The 15,912-nt window shown below is 41.3% G+C and overlaps 1 protein-coding gene across 1 annotated transcript; it reads right to left on the bottom strand.

Moving 5' to 3' along the window:
* Positions 1-701: 701 nt before the first annotated feature.
* LOC111907012 (cytochrome P450 736A117) lies at positions 702-3,129 on the bottom strand. The gene is made up of 2 exons (XM_023902803.3): positions 2,158-3,129; positions 702-1,533 (listed from the first exon to the last, which is right to left on the bottom strand). Exons 1-2 carry the CDS (start codon positions 3,046-3,048, stop codon positions 925-927), a joined length of 1,500 nt encoding a protein of 499 aa, XP_023758571.1. The 5' UTR covers positions 3,049-3,129; the 3' UTR covers positions 702-924.
* Between the last annotated feature and the right edge of the window lie 12,783 nt (positions 3,130-15,912).

The raw sequence follows: 15,912 nt of genomic DNA on the forward strand, positions 1-15,912 counted from the left end.
TTTGTAGTTTAATGGAAAAGTTGAATGTGATGAAATGTCTAGCTGGATTAAACTCAACATAGTCATGAATATTTTGGTGTGAGGTTGGTGGTTGTAATGTAGACAACACTATCCCCTCCTATCGAGGTACCGACATATAGGAGGGGTACCACCAATTTAGGTAACATGGGGCATTATATAAGCTGTGAACACTTAATCTCACTTCCATCTCTACCATCTTTAGTTGTACTACATGCATAAAGATTTGTATCAAAATAATTTTATATCTTTTAAATATTTTGTGAATCAATTTTGTTGATTTTAACTAGTTTGTATTAATTTTAAAGTAAAATTTTGAATGGTTTAGAAGAGATTGAAAAATATAATTTTTCATATGTCGTAGATAGAAAATGTGAAACTAAAAGAGGAGAAAAAAGTTGTTATAACACGGATGTTGCAAAAGGGTTGAAAGTAGGGGTGCAAATGAGTCAAACTACGTGATTTTTTTACTGGCGAAATCACATTCGCCTTCCTTTTAAAATGATTATTTTACAAAAAAAAATTATATTTTAGTATGCCCTCGATCGTAAACTTTGGTGCATTAGTTCATGCAATGCAAACACCTATGCACCTCAATCGTCCATAAATGGTTCACATAGTTTTAATGTCACCTTATTTGGTAGACTAGATATCCAATTACATATACCATTATGCCGCTGCAATTTGACTAATTTTGCTTATCACTTTTACCATTAACCATTCAAACTGTCTCACAATCGTCTGATAAACAATTATTAGATACAATCATCGTTGTGTTACCTTATGCAGCGAAGATATATAAGTAAATACAAACATACATTCTGCAAGACCGCATACATAAACATAGTTAACCCGTAGCTACTCGACCTAAAACAGAAATGCATAGCAACACTAGACATATATAAGTCATGAAGTGAAAGGTGTTGCTACAGCCAAAAGAGGAGTCTTCTTACGAATAGTAAGGCCAGGTCGTTCAGTCATATCTAGATCCTCTTCCTTCCCGTTGGGTAACTCCCAGTCAAACTTGAGCAAAAGATTGGCCAACACATTCTCATTTGTCGCCATTGCAAATGCAATCCCAGGACACCCCCTCCTTCCAGCACCAAATGGAATCAAATCAAAGTCAAGACCTTTGTAATCAATTGCACAATCCAAAAATCTCTCAGGTTTAAACTCATCGGGTTCATCCCACACTTTAGGGTCTCTTGCAATGGCCCATGCATTAATGATTACCCTAGTTCCTTTCATGACATCGTAGCCCATGACTTTCGCATCTTGGCTCGCAACACGAGGAATTAAGGTTGGGATTGGAGGATGAAGCCGAAGAGTTTCTTTAAACACGGCTTTTAAGTACTTCATGTTGTCGATATCATCATGGTTTATCTTTGACTTGCCTTTAAGAACCATCCTTACTTCATCCCGAAGTTTCTTGAGAATCTTTGGATGTTTTAGAAGTTCTGTAAATGTCCATTCTAATACTGTTGCTGTTGTATCTGTTCCAGCGGTATATGCATCCTAGATAAGATATATCAAAGCTTAATTTGTTACCATGAATTAAAATGTAACTTAGTCATTCTGTATATTTAATGCTTATATTTTATTATTTTTTGAATGAATATGATTACTAACCGATTTAAGTATTGGCCAGTACTGGATATATATATTTAAATATATATACTAGTCCTGAAACCGTGAATCATGCTACATGGAGACATCTTGATAAAGACGAAATCCATGAGATGCACGAACTATAAAATATACAACAACTATACGTCTATATCCATCTTAAATAAATTATTTAAGTCGTATATAAGGACCAGCTTTGTATGATGAATCTTTTTGTTTTACCACGTGGATTTGTTCTTTGAATTGAATTGAAAAAGTAACGATTTTAACGAACGGTTATTTTAACCATTTAATTAATCATTTATACCTTATAGACAAAATTTCTGGATCTACTACTAATTTTAGGGCACGTATGTTTTTAGATGAATGTTTTACTTTTAAATCGACCCATCTCCGATTGCTTATTGAACGGAGGGCGATCCACGTCAACTGGATATACTTAATCTTTTTTTTTATAAAGAACAAATATCATCGATCAAAATATTAAAGTCAAGATAGAGGAAAGAGAGTTACCAATAGGAGTGCTTTAATTGCTAGTCTGTCGATAGTAACGCCTATGTTATCATCCTTCTGAATCTTAAGTAGTATATCAACGAAGTCTTCACCACCACCACCACCACCAGCTGCCGACCCTTTCTTCAGCCGGTCCTCCACCACACCGTCCAAGAACTCATCCACCTCTCTCGCCACCCTCTCGACTTTATCATTCAGTCCTCTCAATCGATCCACCCATGCAAGTTGAGGAATAAAATCCTCCAAATTAAGACCTCCCAATATCTCGAAAAACTCCCTCAGCATATTCTTAAACTTTCTCCCGCTTTCTCCCTCGCTATACTTCCTTCCAAACGTCAACCTACACACGACATCATTCGTGAGCGTCACAAACATATCACTCAAATCCACCACCTGGTTACCAGATTTCTTGATTTTATTAACAACAAAGGCGATCTCTTCATCCCTCACTTCACTACTAGATTCCACCCTTTTGTTGCTCAAAAAATGGAGAACCATTATGCTCTTGACTTGCCTCCAGTACTCGCCATAAGGTGCTACCGAGACTTCTTTCAGGTCGCAGAGCAGTTTCCGCCACATTTTCACGTCGGGTCTGTTGGCAAATATGAGATCTTGGGTTTTCATTATCTCCGAGGCTGCTTTGGCTGATGATACCACCAGGGTTGGGATGCAGCCCATGTGGATGAGCATGAGTGGACCACCGTGGAGTTGGGATAACGAATGGAGGGAGCGATGGAGGAGTGGGCTGATCTGATGGAGGTTACCGATCACCGGTAGTTTTGGTGGTGAAGGTGGTAGGTTTCTCTTGGTTGAAGGTCGAGTAAAGTAGTAGAGTTTGATGAGAAAGAACACTAGCATTATCAAAGTGGAAGCATACATTAAAGGAGCCATTGTTTCGTTTTTGGTGAAACTCAACGTTTTGAGAAAATGAAGTGGTGTGGCTCAGTGGCTGTCTTCGTCTCTTCTATGAGTTTATTTATATTTATATTTTTATATTAATAATGATACATAATAACAAATTTTATTTATTTATAACCATGTCAAAAGAAGGTTAAAGATGAAGTATTAAATAAATTACAACCAACGAACAATTCATGGTTTGGGATAGGAAAACCCAAAAAAGAAAAAGGATTTTAAAATTTTTTCTAAAAATTATTTTAAATTTCAATATAAATTTAATATTAATGATATTCAATATTATTCTATGTTGAATCGTATCAACTAAATCTTTTTAATGATGTAACTTTTTTTTTTCTCTATATTTTTTGATATATTTCCCTATACTAATAAAAGAGTAGTGTTTTTGTCATGTGTCACCATATTAGACTCTTAATTAATGTGTTGCCACTTGTCAATCTATTAGTTCTCTATTTTAAATTTATTAGACCTTCTCATTAATGTGATGCTATTTGTCAATGTATTTATTCTCTATTTTAAATTTAAATTTTAAAATTTATATTATTGTTTTCATTAATTCACAAATAAAAAATATCTAATATATATTAAAAATCAATTTTACATATTTATTTGAATCAACGGTTATAATTTCATATAACTAATAAAAATATCTTTTAAATTAATAATTTATTTAAAATAACTGATTAATAATTTTAAGTTTTTATTATAAAAGTTTGATTAATTTTATAACCGTGGTTCCCACGGGTTATAAACTAGTTAAACAAATAAAAGAAAATGGCTAGGATATAAAATAAATAATTGAACTTAAGAGGGTATAATATGTAACATGAAAGTAAAAGAAAAAACTGCAAACATGGTCCTTATCGTTTGTTATTTTATGTTGCGTCCGTATTGTTTCAAAATTGTAAATTCTGTCTCTTTGTTAATTAGTTGTGGATTTAGTCCTCCAAAACTAAAATGACTTTTCATTTTTTTCTTCAATTATTTTATTATTATTAAATATAAAAAAGGGGCCACACACAAACCCCACCCCTTTTATCACTGTCTCAACCCTTCTTCTTCCTAAGAATCGTAATCCAATTTTCTCAACATACTCGATGCTTGAAGAAGATTTAAGCCTGGTTTCAATCATTCATGGGCTTTAGAGATTTAGGTAATATGAGTTATGAACAACGCAATGTTTTGCAAGTTATTCATTGTTACAGGGAAGATATGGACTAGTTCAAAAAATCCGTTTTGTTCTATTTTTGTCTTTGATTTAGTGATAAGAATTTGTTCTTGGGTTTGACAATGGAAACGAGAAACATATTTTTATGTCTGATTTCTATATTTAATTTCATCTCTGAGTTTTTGTCTGTGTTTGAATTCATCCACGAAAATATATTTTTAGGTTTGCTTTGTTGCTATAATTACAACGGAAAATGGTGATGGTTTTTGGTGTTGTTTTATCTTGGTGGTGAACATGTTTATTACATGTGGGTGGGGAAAATATGAAGAAGATGAAGTAGGGGTAAGGGTAGGGTGACCGGGATGGGGATAATTCCTTTATCAAAATTTAAAAATTGTTTAAAAATGACAACAAAATATGAATGATAAATTAAAAGGGAAAGATAGTCTTAAATAGTTAAATTTGATAGGGACCAAATCTGTAACCACGATAGATAAAAAGGACCAAATCTACCACCAATCTAGACAAAAGGTTCAAATCCATTATTACCACATAAATTGATATATTGATATAAATTGATTTTGCAATGATATTTATGAAAGCTTGCATTCAATTTGTGTATGTGTGATGTGGCCACCTACATGACACTTTTTGTCAAGATAAGTTTTTAGGACCTATTCCAACCACATATATATAAGGCGTGTAAAAAATAACAATAGTTAGAAGGTGATAGATTGATAATCTGATATAAAACGTGTAAAAAAAAACAAAAGTTAGAATGTGATAGACAGATATGATAGCTTTTTAACAATAGAGAATCTTAAGTTGTCAGGATTATATGATAATTACTTAATTACGATGTAGCAAAATATTAATTTCTTGAGTCTTATCTAAAACTATGCTATGTAGGAGCCAAGTTATTGATGTGAGATGGGTCCATAGGGTTTGGTATTCCATTTTTTTTAAAATTTATCAGTAATCATTACACAGAAGGAATCGCTAAATTAACACCCTAAGGCCTTGTGGTATACATACCACCAAGGCACTCGTGGTCTATGTGGCAACGAGCACGGATCGTGCACACCACCCCGACGTTCCGTGGTCGGACGTGGTCGTGGTTCTTCGTGTTCCCGACGACGGATTCAAACGAGAAAGCTGATTGATGTTTGATTTTTTGGCCGTTGAACCGCTATTTTGGCCGTTTTTTTTTCAAACACAATTTACTAATTATAAATAACACTTCTATTATATCAAAATTTACACCCCGTTCTATTCTCTAAAATCACAAAACACATACACATGGATCTCAGAATACATATAGAATTTTTAAAAAGTTTTGACTCGGAATGTGGTGCTGATGTGGAGTGGTGTGTTAGTGGTAGGTATCTCATGTTAATGATAGTGAAATGTGGTGCTGATGTGACACCCACTACATATGTGGTATGTGGTAGGTATAACGGATGGTCTAATTTACTAAAAAAACAGTCTTTACTAAAAATACACCCCTTTTTAGAACTCATTATTATATTAATAATTAAGTAATGATTAAAAAAACACTTTTTAATATTTCTACTTTATCTTTTAGAATTATTTAAATATAGGAGTATGTGTTTTTATATAAATTGTTTCCTCTATTTACTAATTTTTTTTAACATCTAAATATTTTGTTCATAAAAATTATTTTTTCAAAGGTAACCATATGAATAATAAGAAGGGATCCCTAATAAAAAAAATACAAAATATAAAATACCATCAATTTATCATTATTATACACCTAAGTTTCTTATAAAAAATTCTCAATATTTTTATTTCGGTCTAATTAATAAACTAGTGGTTTAGTTTAGCATTTATTTAGATTATAATACGTATTTATCATAAGTAAAAAAAGTTGCGCTGCACTTTCATCAAATGAATTATTAATAAAAATTAATACTGTTGCTAAAAAACTAATATTATAATATTAAAAAACTGTTATCTAAAATCTTTGTTTTTATAAATTTTATCACATTTCACAAAATTTTCATTTACACGAATATGTTTACGTTTTGAAGTTTATTTAATAAACAAAATTAGAAAAAAATATTTATAAAAACTAATAAAAATAGAAAAAAAATAATCAACAAAAAAGAGCTGAAATATATAATAGCAACAAAAATATGATAATAAAGAAAAAAATAAATTTGTAATTAACGTTTAGCTTAAAAAATATAATCAATAATTTGTTTCGATTCACGGAATACAAAGCTAACAATAGGTATTCAATGGCTAATAAAAGTTTGACTTTTAAGAAGGATGTTTATGGGGGTGTTTATTTATTAGCACACTATAGAAAAACCATTTAATTTGGGGGTTGGCTAAAAAGACACTTTATTTTTTCATTTAGACATACTATTAAAATTTTAAGGTTTTTTTATTGGTTAAATTTGTACTGTTTTTTGAAAAAGTAAATTATAAATAGTTTATTATTGATTGACTTTTAATAAAAGTATTCATAGGGTGTCTAAGAGATGTCAATTTAGCAACACCCTTGATAGCTTATTTTATTTCCTTATTTTTACTAGTTTATTTTAGATTTTTAGCTATTTTTAATTAGTATTGCATTGTATTTTATTTATTTTCTTTATTATGGATCGTTTCGGGGACTTTTATTTTGCATGAGGAATTTTACAGGGTTTTGGAGCTCATTGCGGTTGCGCTTTGACTGGAGTTGGGCTTAGTGGGCTTTATGATGCATTATTGGGCTTGGCGGATCCACCAAAGAAGATTTGGGCTTAAAATGCTAAAGGCTTGGATGAAGTGGGCTTGTCAAGATGGATATTGGACTTTTATTTTGAGCTTGGAGCATCCATATTTGAAGCTAAATGATGATTGGTTGATTTAAATCACATGGATATGGAGGGGACCAAAGGAATCTTTGGTAGTGGAAGGGTGAAGTGGAGGAATGAGGAGCCAATAGCATTATAGCAAACACTTGTGCAGGTGGAATTTTCGTTGCACGGGTACCCGCGAGACTGCCTAGTTTGGGCATTTTGGTCATTTGACACACCATAACCTGGGGGGATCAGATCTATCAACCACATTGTAACAGCCCGAAATCTCAGGTATTATTAAATTATGTTTTTGGGTGGTTTAAGAGGGGACTCGGCGAGTTGGAGCCTAGACTCGCCGAGTAGGATCGCAGACTTGGTCGCGGGATCGCGACTGGACTCGACGAGTCCAGGTATGGACTCGGCGAGTCGACGCTGTTCAGCAGAAACCCTAACCGTTCAGTTTGAATCGTATATAATACTCTCATAGGCCGTCATTGTCCGTTTTTAGTCGACTGAGAGGAACCCTAAACGGCTGTGGACATCTAGAGCAAGGTTGGAGAATATTAGGGCTTGAAGAAATTGTTGGGCAAGGAGGAGAAGGGTTTTGGGCTAAAGGAACAGCAAGGGATTCGAGTTCTGTGGTTTGGAGACACAGAGAGGGCATATACCAGGTAAGGTTTCGGATTCCCTTCTGTTAGTTAATGTGTTTATGAACCTAGGGTTTATGAAAACCCATTTAGTGATTAGATGGGTTATTATGTTATTACCCAGACGTTATACCCACAGAAATGAGATGTTTAGAAGTCCAGAGAGTCCCATGGTTGTATATCTTGGGACCATACGTAATTCAGGAAGCAGTTGCTCGTCTGCATGGCATGGACTCGCCGAGTTGTTCTTCAGACTCGACGAGTAGCTTGAAGATTTACTGGGACTCGCCGAGTTGTTCTTCAGACTCGGCGAGTGGAGTCGGGGTGGCCCCGCGATTCTTCCAGGAGTAACTCGTCGGGTCGAGGAGGGTACTCGACGAGTAGATAAGGAATCTCGGAAAGTTGGAGGACGACTAGACTCGCCGAGTCGCCAAGGTACTCGCCGAGTCCGGTCGAGCTGACCGTTGACCGTTGACCAGAGTTGACCTAAGTCTGACTTCTTAGGGATAGTCACACTTAGGAGATATAAGTATTAATGAGTTATGTAATGTTATAGGGAGGTTGTAGCTCGTCGGTTGTGCACGAGTCATTTCAGGAGTTGCTAGCTTTCAGCATATACGAGGTGAGTCTTCTCACTATACTGTACCCGGAAGGGTTTGACTGTGTGACCGGAAGGTCGGATATGTTATGTGATATGTATGCTATATGTGGTAAGTTAATTGTTATATGTGCTATGTATGATATGTGGGCCGGAAGGCAATATGTTATGGGCCGGAAGGCAATTATATTATGGGCCGGAAGGCGTTGTATTGAGGACCGGAAGGTCAGGGCCTGGAAAGGCGTATGTGCGTAAGTGTATATTGGGGAACTCACTAAGCATTTATGCTTACAGTTGTGGTGCATGTATTTCAGGTACTAGCGAGGACCGTGGGAAGGCGCCGGCGTGATCGATACACACTGAAGATTGTCTTTATGATCTTGGGATTTTGAATAATTGTATTGACAGATTAATTAAACTATTTATGCCTTGCTTTAAATGGAAACAACTATGTTTTAAAAATGAAAAATTTGTTTGAAAAATTTGAGTTGTTACAATTGGTATCAGAGCCTTGGTTTGAGGGATTCGGGTGCACCTTAGGGGGTAACTGAACTCAAACCGAGGATTTGAGGAAGCTTTTCAAATAAAGGCATAAACTTTTGTAAATGGTTTTGTGGTAAGCAAGAAAGAAGCAGTGTGTACGATCAGTCAGCGCCCGAACGGTAAAGATCCCCAAAATACCTTACAATATTATATGATATGAATTGTTATGCATGCTAGAAGACTAGGTATTCATGATAGGACTAGAGTGGCCTGATTTGTGATGCCTTAGTCTAGGGAAGTTGCCTATATGAGATGCTTTGCTAGTATGCGGGTAGATAGAGCGTATCAGAAGTAGAGTACTCACTATCCGGAGTTTGGGGAGGAGGACTTGGGATGAACATTGATGCGGTGTGGTCGGTAGTATTGGGCCCGTACTACCGAGGACACCGGGTCAGTGGGAGGCCCAAGTAAGAATCCCTGGATATCTGGGACTGAGTAGGGTTGCGTGTCGAGTACGATTATACTCGGTAGAATCTCTGATAGTTTTATGTTGTATTTCAGAGATATCATGGTTAGACCGCGTCACGGAGCAAGTACGAGCGGTGTGAGTGACGAGGATATTCGTCAGATGATCCACGAGGAGGTGGCGGCGGCGATCCGGGCTGAGATCCCGGAGATGTTTGGGTCTATCAAGACCACCCTGATGGAGACGTTCGACGAGCGGTACGCCGCATTGACTGAGGCTGCAACCGCTGCAGCTACCGCAGTTGTGGCCGCTGCTAGGCCACAGGGGGGCGATTCATTGCTGTTCCGAGAGTTCAGCAACACGAAGCCACCAGAGTTCGATGGGACGCAGGATCCGATTGCTGCGATGAGGTGGATCGCAGATATAGAGGGGTGCTTCTACACTTGTTCATGCCCGGAGCACCTGAGGGTACGGTTCGCTTTGAACCAGCTCCGTCTGGGAGCAAAGGACTGGTGGAAGTTCGTGACGGCGAACTTCACTTTGGCAGAGACTGCGGCAGTGACATGGGAGGGGTTCACTACCATGTTCAGGGATGAATACGTTCCCCCGGTGGAGCGGGAACGATTGGTTCAGGAGTTCTTAACCCTCAAGCAGGGTACTGATTCGGTGGCGGCGGTCACGCGGAAGTTCCATGAGAGGGCGATGTTTTGCCCCGAGCTGGTGGCCACAGAGCAGGCTCGGATAAGCCGGTACTTGGGTGTTCTGAGGAGGGAGATCCGGGAGTTTGTGTCAAACTCCACTTACCATACTTTTACTGAGCTTCAGGCGAATGCCAGGAAGCGTGAGATCGAGTTAGAGACTCAGGCCAAGGAGGAGGCCGAGTCTCAGCAGGCAGACCGGCGGCCGGCTCAGTCTCAGCCGGCAGCCAAGCGGATCATGTCCGCCAATTCGAGGACGGGAGGTTCGAAGAACCGCACTTGCGTAAAGTGCGGCAAGGGTCACGATGGGGCGTGTCGAGCCGGTGCCTGCTACAAGTGCGGCAAGGAGGGGCACATTGCTAGGGAGTGCCCCAAGGGGTTTATGGTTTGCTTCCATTGCAACCAGACCGGCCATCGGAAGGCCGAGTGTCCGCAGCTTCGTCAGGGATCTGCACCTGTTGCCAGGACTACTGAGACTCGACCGGTGAAGGTCGAGGCCCCGAGGGCTCGTGGGAGAGCCTTTCAGCTGACTGCGGAGGAGGTCCGCGCTGCGCCCGATGTTGTGGCAGGTATGTTGTAATTCGTGTAATTATTTTAATGTCGATATGTTATGCTTATGTTATTATGCGCGTAGGTACTTTCCTTGTGAACTCTGTGCCTGCCTTAGTGTTATTTGACTCGGGTGCGAGTAGGTCCTTTGTGTCCTTAGCCTTTAGTCAGCAGATCGGCGTTAGTCGTGAGTCGTTGAGTCGACCTTTGAGAGTTTCTATAGCTGACGAGAAAGTGATTCGTGCTACGGAGGTTCTTCGGGGATGTGTACTAGAGATTTTCGGGGTTGAATTCCCGATTGACCTGATTCCTATTGCGATGGGGGATGTCTGTGTTATCGTGGGCATGGACTGGTTGAGCCGATTCGGCGCTGTCATCGACTGCGAGCGTCAGTTGGTGACCATACGAGACCATAGTGGGGGAGTTCTTTCGGTGTACGGTGAGGGTACCCGTTCAGGATCAGCTTTTTGTTCGGCCGCTAGGGCGAGGCAGTGTCTACAGCAGGGCTGTAAGGGTTTTGTGGCATATGTGATGGATACGCGGGAGGTTTCCGAGAGACCGAAGTCAGTTAAGGAGGTCCCTGTGGTGCGTGAGTTTTCAGATGTTTTTCCCGAGGAACTGCCGGGAGTACCTCCTGTGAGGCAAGTAGAGTTTGGTATCGATCTGGTTCCGGGGGCCGCGCCTATTGCTAAAGTGCCCTATCGTCTTGCACCTCCAGAGATGCAAGAGTTGTCCTCGCAACTCCAGGAGTTGCTGGGAAAGGGGTTCATTCGGCCGAGCAGCTCGCCTTGGGGAGCACCTATTCTGTTCGTCAAGAAGAAGGATGGTTCACACCGGATGTGCATTGATTACCGGGAGTTGAACAAGCTAACGGTCAAGAACCGTTACCCGTTGCCGAGGATCGATGATTTATTCGATCAGTTGCAGGGAGCATCTTGGTTTTCCAAGATCGATCTGAGGTCGGGATACCATCAGGTGAGAGTACGGAATGAGGACGTCCAGAAGACCGCGTTTAGGACGCGATATGGGCATTATGAGTTTGTGGTGATGCCTTTTGGACTCACCAACGCCCCGGCTGTGTTCATGGATCTCATGAACAGGATATGCAGGCCGATGTTGGATCGGTCGGTGATTGTATTTATTGACGACATTCTGGTATATTCGAGAACTAGTGAGCAGCATGAGGAGCATTTGAGGGAGGTCCTGGAGGTATTGAGGTCGGAGAAGCTTTATGCAAAGTTCTCCAAATGTGACTTCTGGTTGCGGGAGGTCCAGTTTCTAGGACATGTGGTTAATCAGAAAGGGATATTGGTCGATCCGGCCAAGGTTGAGGCAGTGATGAGTTGGGAGGTGCCGAAGTCACCCTCTGAGATCAGAAGTTTCCTTGGGTTGGCAGGGTATTATCGGAGATTTATCAAGGATTTCTCCAAGATCGCATTGCCACTCACCAGATTGACCCGGAAGGGTGTTGCATTCTCATGGGGGCCCGAGCAGCAGACCTCCTTTGAGACACTTCGCCAGAGATTGTGCGAAGCCCCGGTATTAGCCCTCCCAGAAGGGATGGAAGACTTTGTGGTATATTGCGACGCGTCGATTTCGGGACTGGGCGCAGTGTTGATGCAGAGGGGTCATGTGATAGCTTATGCGTCGAGGCAGCTGAAGCCTCATGAGGCGAGATATCCCACGCATGATTTGGAGTTGGGGGCAGTAGTGTTCGCTCTCAAAATTTGGCGTCACTACTTGTATGGGGTTCGATGTACGATATACACGGACCATAAGAGTTTGAAGTATTTGATGGATCAACCCAACCTAAATATGCGTCAGAGGAGATGGTTGGATGTGGTCAAGGATTATGATTATGAGATCCTGTACCACCCAGGCAAGGCTAATGTGGTAGCCGATGCATTGAGCCGCAGGGCGGAGAGCACTCCATTGCGAGATGTATGCTTGAGACTGACTGTGATGACTCCAGTATTGGACGCTATTCGTGGGGCCCAGGCAGAGGCTGTGCGACCAGAAATGCAGAAGAAAGAGCGGGTTGTGGGGTTAATCTCAGAGTTTGTCAAGGATAGTCGAGGCCTTATGACGTTTCAGGGTCGGATTTGGGTACCGTTCGTGGGCGGTACACGTATTACGTTGATGGAAGAGGCTCATAGATCGAAATTCTCGATCCATCCCGGTGCTACAAAGATGTATTTGGATTTAAGGAAGGAATATTGGTGGCCCTGTATGAAGAGGGACGTAGCATGGTTCATTGAGAGGTGCTTGACCTGCCGTAGGGTTAAGGCCGAACACCAGAGACCGCATGGCAAGTTACAGCCGTTGGAGATCCCCGAGTGGAAGTGGGAACAAATCACTATGGATTTTATCACCAAATTGCCGAGGACTACTAGGGGAGTTGACGCAATTTGGGTGATTGTGGATAGGTTGACGAAGAGTGCACACTTCCTTGCCATCAATGAGAGTTCGTCAGCGGAAAAGTTAGCGGAGATATACGTGAGAGAGGTGGTATCTCGGCACGGGGTGCCGATCTCGATTGTGTCAGACCGCGATGTGCGCTTCACTTCCAGGTTCTGGAAGAAATTCCATGAGGAGCTGGGTACTAAATTGCATTTTAGTACCGCATACCATCCCCAGACAGATGGTCAGAGCGAGCGGACGATTCAGACACTGGAGGACATGCTCCGAGCGTGTGTGTTAGACTTCGGGGGTAGTTGGGATGCGTATTTACCATTGGCAGAGTTCTCCTACAACAACAGCCATCATTCGAGCATTGGTATGCCACCCTTCGAGCTGTTGTATGGTAGGAGGTGTCGGACCCCCATTTGCTGGGGAGAGGTGGGACAGAGAGTGATGGGCAGCACGGAGGTCGTGCTCCAGACGACAGAGCAGATCCAGCGAGTGAGACAAAGGTTATTGACCGCCCAGAGCCGACAAAAGAGTTATGCAGACAGGCGCCGATCCGAGCTTGAGTTTCAAGTCGGCGACTTCGTTCTCCTGAAGGTCTCTCCTTGGAAAGGAGTGATTCGATTCAGGAAGAGAGGCAAGTTGGGGCCCCGGTATATTGGGCCATTTCGTGTGATTGCAAGAATAGGTCGGGTAGCCTACCGGTTGGAGTTGCCAGCGGAGTTGGGTCAGATCCATGACACTTTTCATGTGTCGCAGCTGAGGAAGTGCATAGCCGATGAGTCGGCAGTGGTTCCATTGGAGGATATTCAGGTGGATGCGAGCCTGAATTACGCGGAGAGACCAGTGGCTATCAGGGATCGGAAGATCAAGGTTCTGAGGAACAAGGAGGTCCCTCTGGTGTTGGTTCAATGGCAACACCGTAAGGGATCGGAAATGACTTGGGAGCCGGAACGTGAGATGCGGGAGCAGCATCCGGAACTATTTTCAGAATGAGACTTCGAGGGCGAAGTCTAATCCTAGTGGGGGAGAGTTGTAACAGCCCGAAATCTCAGGTATTATTAAATTATGTTTTTGGGTGGTTTAAGAGGGGACTCGGCGAGTTGGAGCCTAGACTCGCCGAGTAGGATCGCAGACTTGGTCGCGGGATCGCGACTGGACTCGACGAGTCCAGGTATGGACTCGGCGAGTCGACGCTGTTCAGCAGAAACCCTAACCGTTCAGTTTGAATCGTATATAATACTCTCATAGGCCGTCATTGTCCGTTTTTAGTCGACTGAGAGGAACCCTAAACGGCTGTGGACATCTAGAGCAAGGTTGGAGAATATTAGGGCTTGAAGAAATTGTTGGGCAAGGAGGAGAAGGGTTTTGGGCTAAAGGAACAGCAAGGGATTCGAGTTCTGTGGTTTGGAGACACAGAGAGGGCATATACCAGGTAAGGTTTCGGATTCCCTTCTGTTAGTTAATGTGTTTATGAACCTAGGGTTTATGAAAACCCATTTAGTGATTAGATGGGTTATTATGTTATTACCCAGACGTTATACCCACAGAAATGAGATGTTTAGAAGTCCAGAGAGTCCCATGGTTGTATATCTTGGGACCATACGTAATTCAGGAAGCAGTTGCTCGTCTGCATGGCATGGACTCGCCGAGTTGTTCTTCAGACTCGACGAGTAGCTTGAAGATTTACTGGGACTCGCCGAGTTGTTCTTCAGACTCGGCGAGTGGAGTCGGGGTGGCCCCGCGATTCTTCCAGGAGTAACTCGTCGGGTCGAGGAGGGTACTCGACGAGTAGATAAGGAATCTCGGAAAGTTGGAGGACGACTAGACTCGCCGAGTCGCCAAGGTACTCGCCGAGTCCGGTCGAGCTGACCGTTGACCGTTGACCAGAGTTGACCTAAGTCTGACTTCTTAGGGATAGTCACACTTAGGAGATATAAGTATTAATGAGTTATGTAATGTTATAGGGAGGTTGTAGCTCGTCGGTTGTGCACGAGTCATTTCAGGAGTTGCTAGCTTTCAGCATATACGAGGTGAGTCTTCTCACTATACTGTACCCGGAAGGGTTTGACTGTGTGACCGGAAGGTCGGATATGTTATGTGATATGTATGCTATATGTGGTAAGTTAATTGTTATATGTGCTATGTATGATATGTGGGCCGGAAGGCAATATGTTATGGGCCGGAAGGCAATTATATTATGGGCCGGAAGGCGTTGTATTGAGGACCGGAAGGTCAGGGCCTGGAAAGGCGTATGTGCGTAAGTGTATATTGGGGAACTCACTAAGCATTTATGCTTACAGTTGTGGTGCATGTATTTCAGGTACTAGCGAGGACCGTGGGAAGGCGCCGGCGTGATCGATACACACTGAAGATTGTCTTTATGATCTTGGGATTTTGAATAATTGTATTGACAGATTAATTAAACTATTTATGCCTTGCTTTAAATGGAAACAACTATGTTTTAAAAATGAAAAATTTGTTTGAAAAATTTGAGTTGTTACAATTGGTATCAGAGCCTTGGTTTGAGGGATTCGGGTGCACCTTAGGGGGTAACTGAACTCAAACCGAGGATTTGAGGAAGCTTTTCACTTGAATGAGCTTGGCACTTGAATGAGCTAATGTTAGTTTATTTCTTTGGTTTTGTATTGAATCATTGAATTGACATAGAACAAGAGCTTTATGATGGTAAAAATCATCTATAGTTTATGAATCATAGCTCCTTTATGGATGTGTAAGCATTGACATCCTCTTGGAATTGGGGATTCCTTCTTTCTTAAGGCTAATCAACTTCTTGGGTTCAATTGCTTTAATTAAACCCTTGATATTGATTAAGAAGGTGTGTTGTGGGCTTCCCTAACCTCCATACTACCTAAGAGGAATCTTGGCATATCATCTTTCATGATTGCTATAACCAATTTGGGATGAATGATAAGCTTCATGTTGAATCCTAATGATAAACACACAAATGTTCATTGTGTTGAATTGCCTTAGTTAATCAACTCTCTCCAA

Source organism: Lactuca sativa, chromosome 4 (assembly GCF_002870075.4).
Source record: "Lactuca sativa cultivar Salinas chromosome 4, Lsat_Salinas_v11, whole genome shotgun sequence".
Classification (NCBI taxonomy): domain Eukaryota; kingdom Viridiplantae; phylum Streptophyta; class Magnoliopsida; order Asterales; family Asteraceae; genus Lactuca; species Lactuca sativa.

What these genes read in the sequence shown, in the direction of transcription:
- LOC111907012 (XM_023902803.3), bottom strand. Translation starts at nt 3,048, where the DNA reads ATGGCTCCTTTAATGTATGCTTCCACTTTGATAATGCTAGTGTTCTTT. An exon ending in CAATTAAAGCACTCCTATTG is followed by an intron (nt 1,534 to 2,157) that starts GTAACTCTCTTT and finishes TATCTTATCTAG; the next exon opens with GATGCATATACCGCTGGAAC.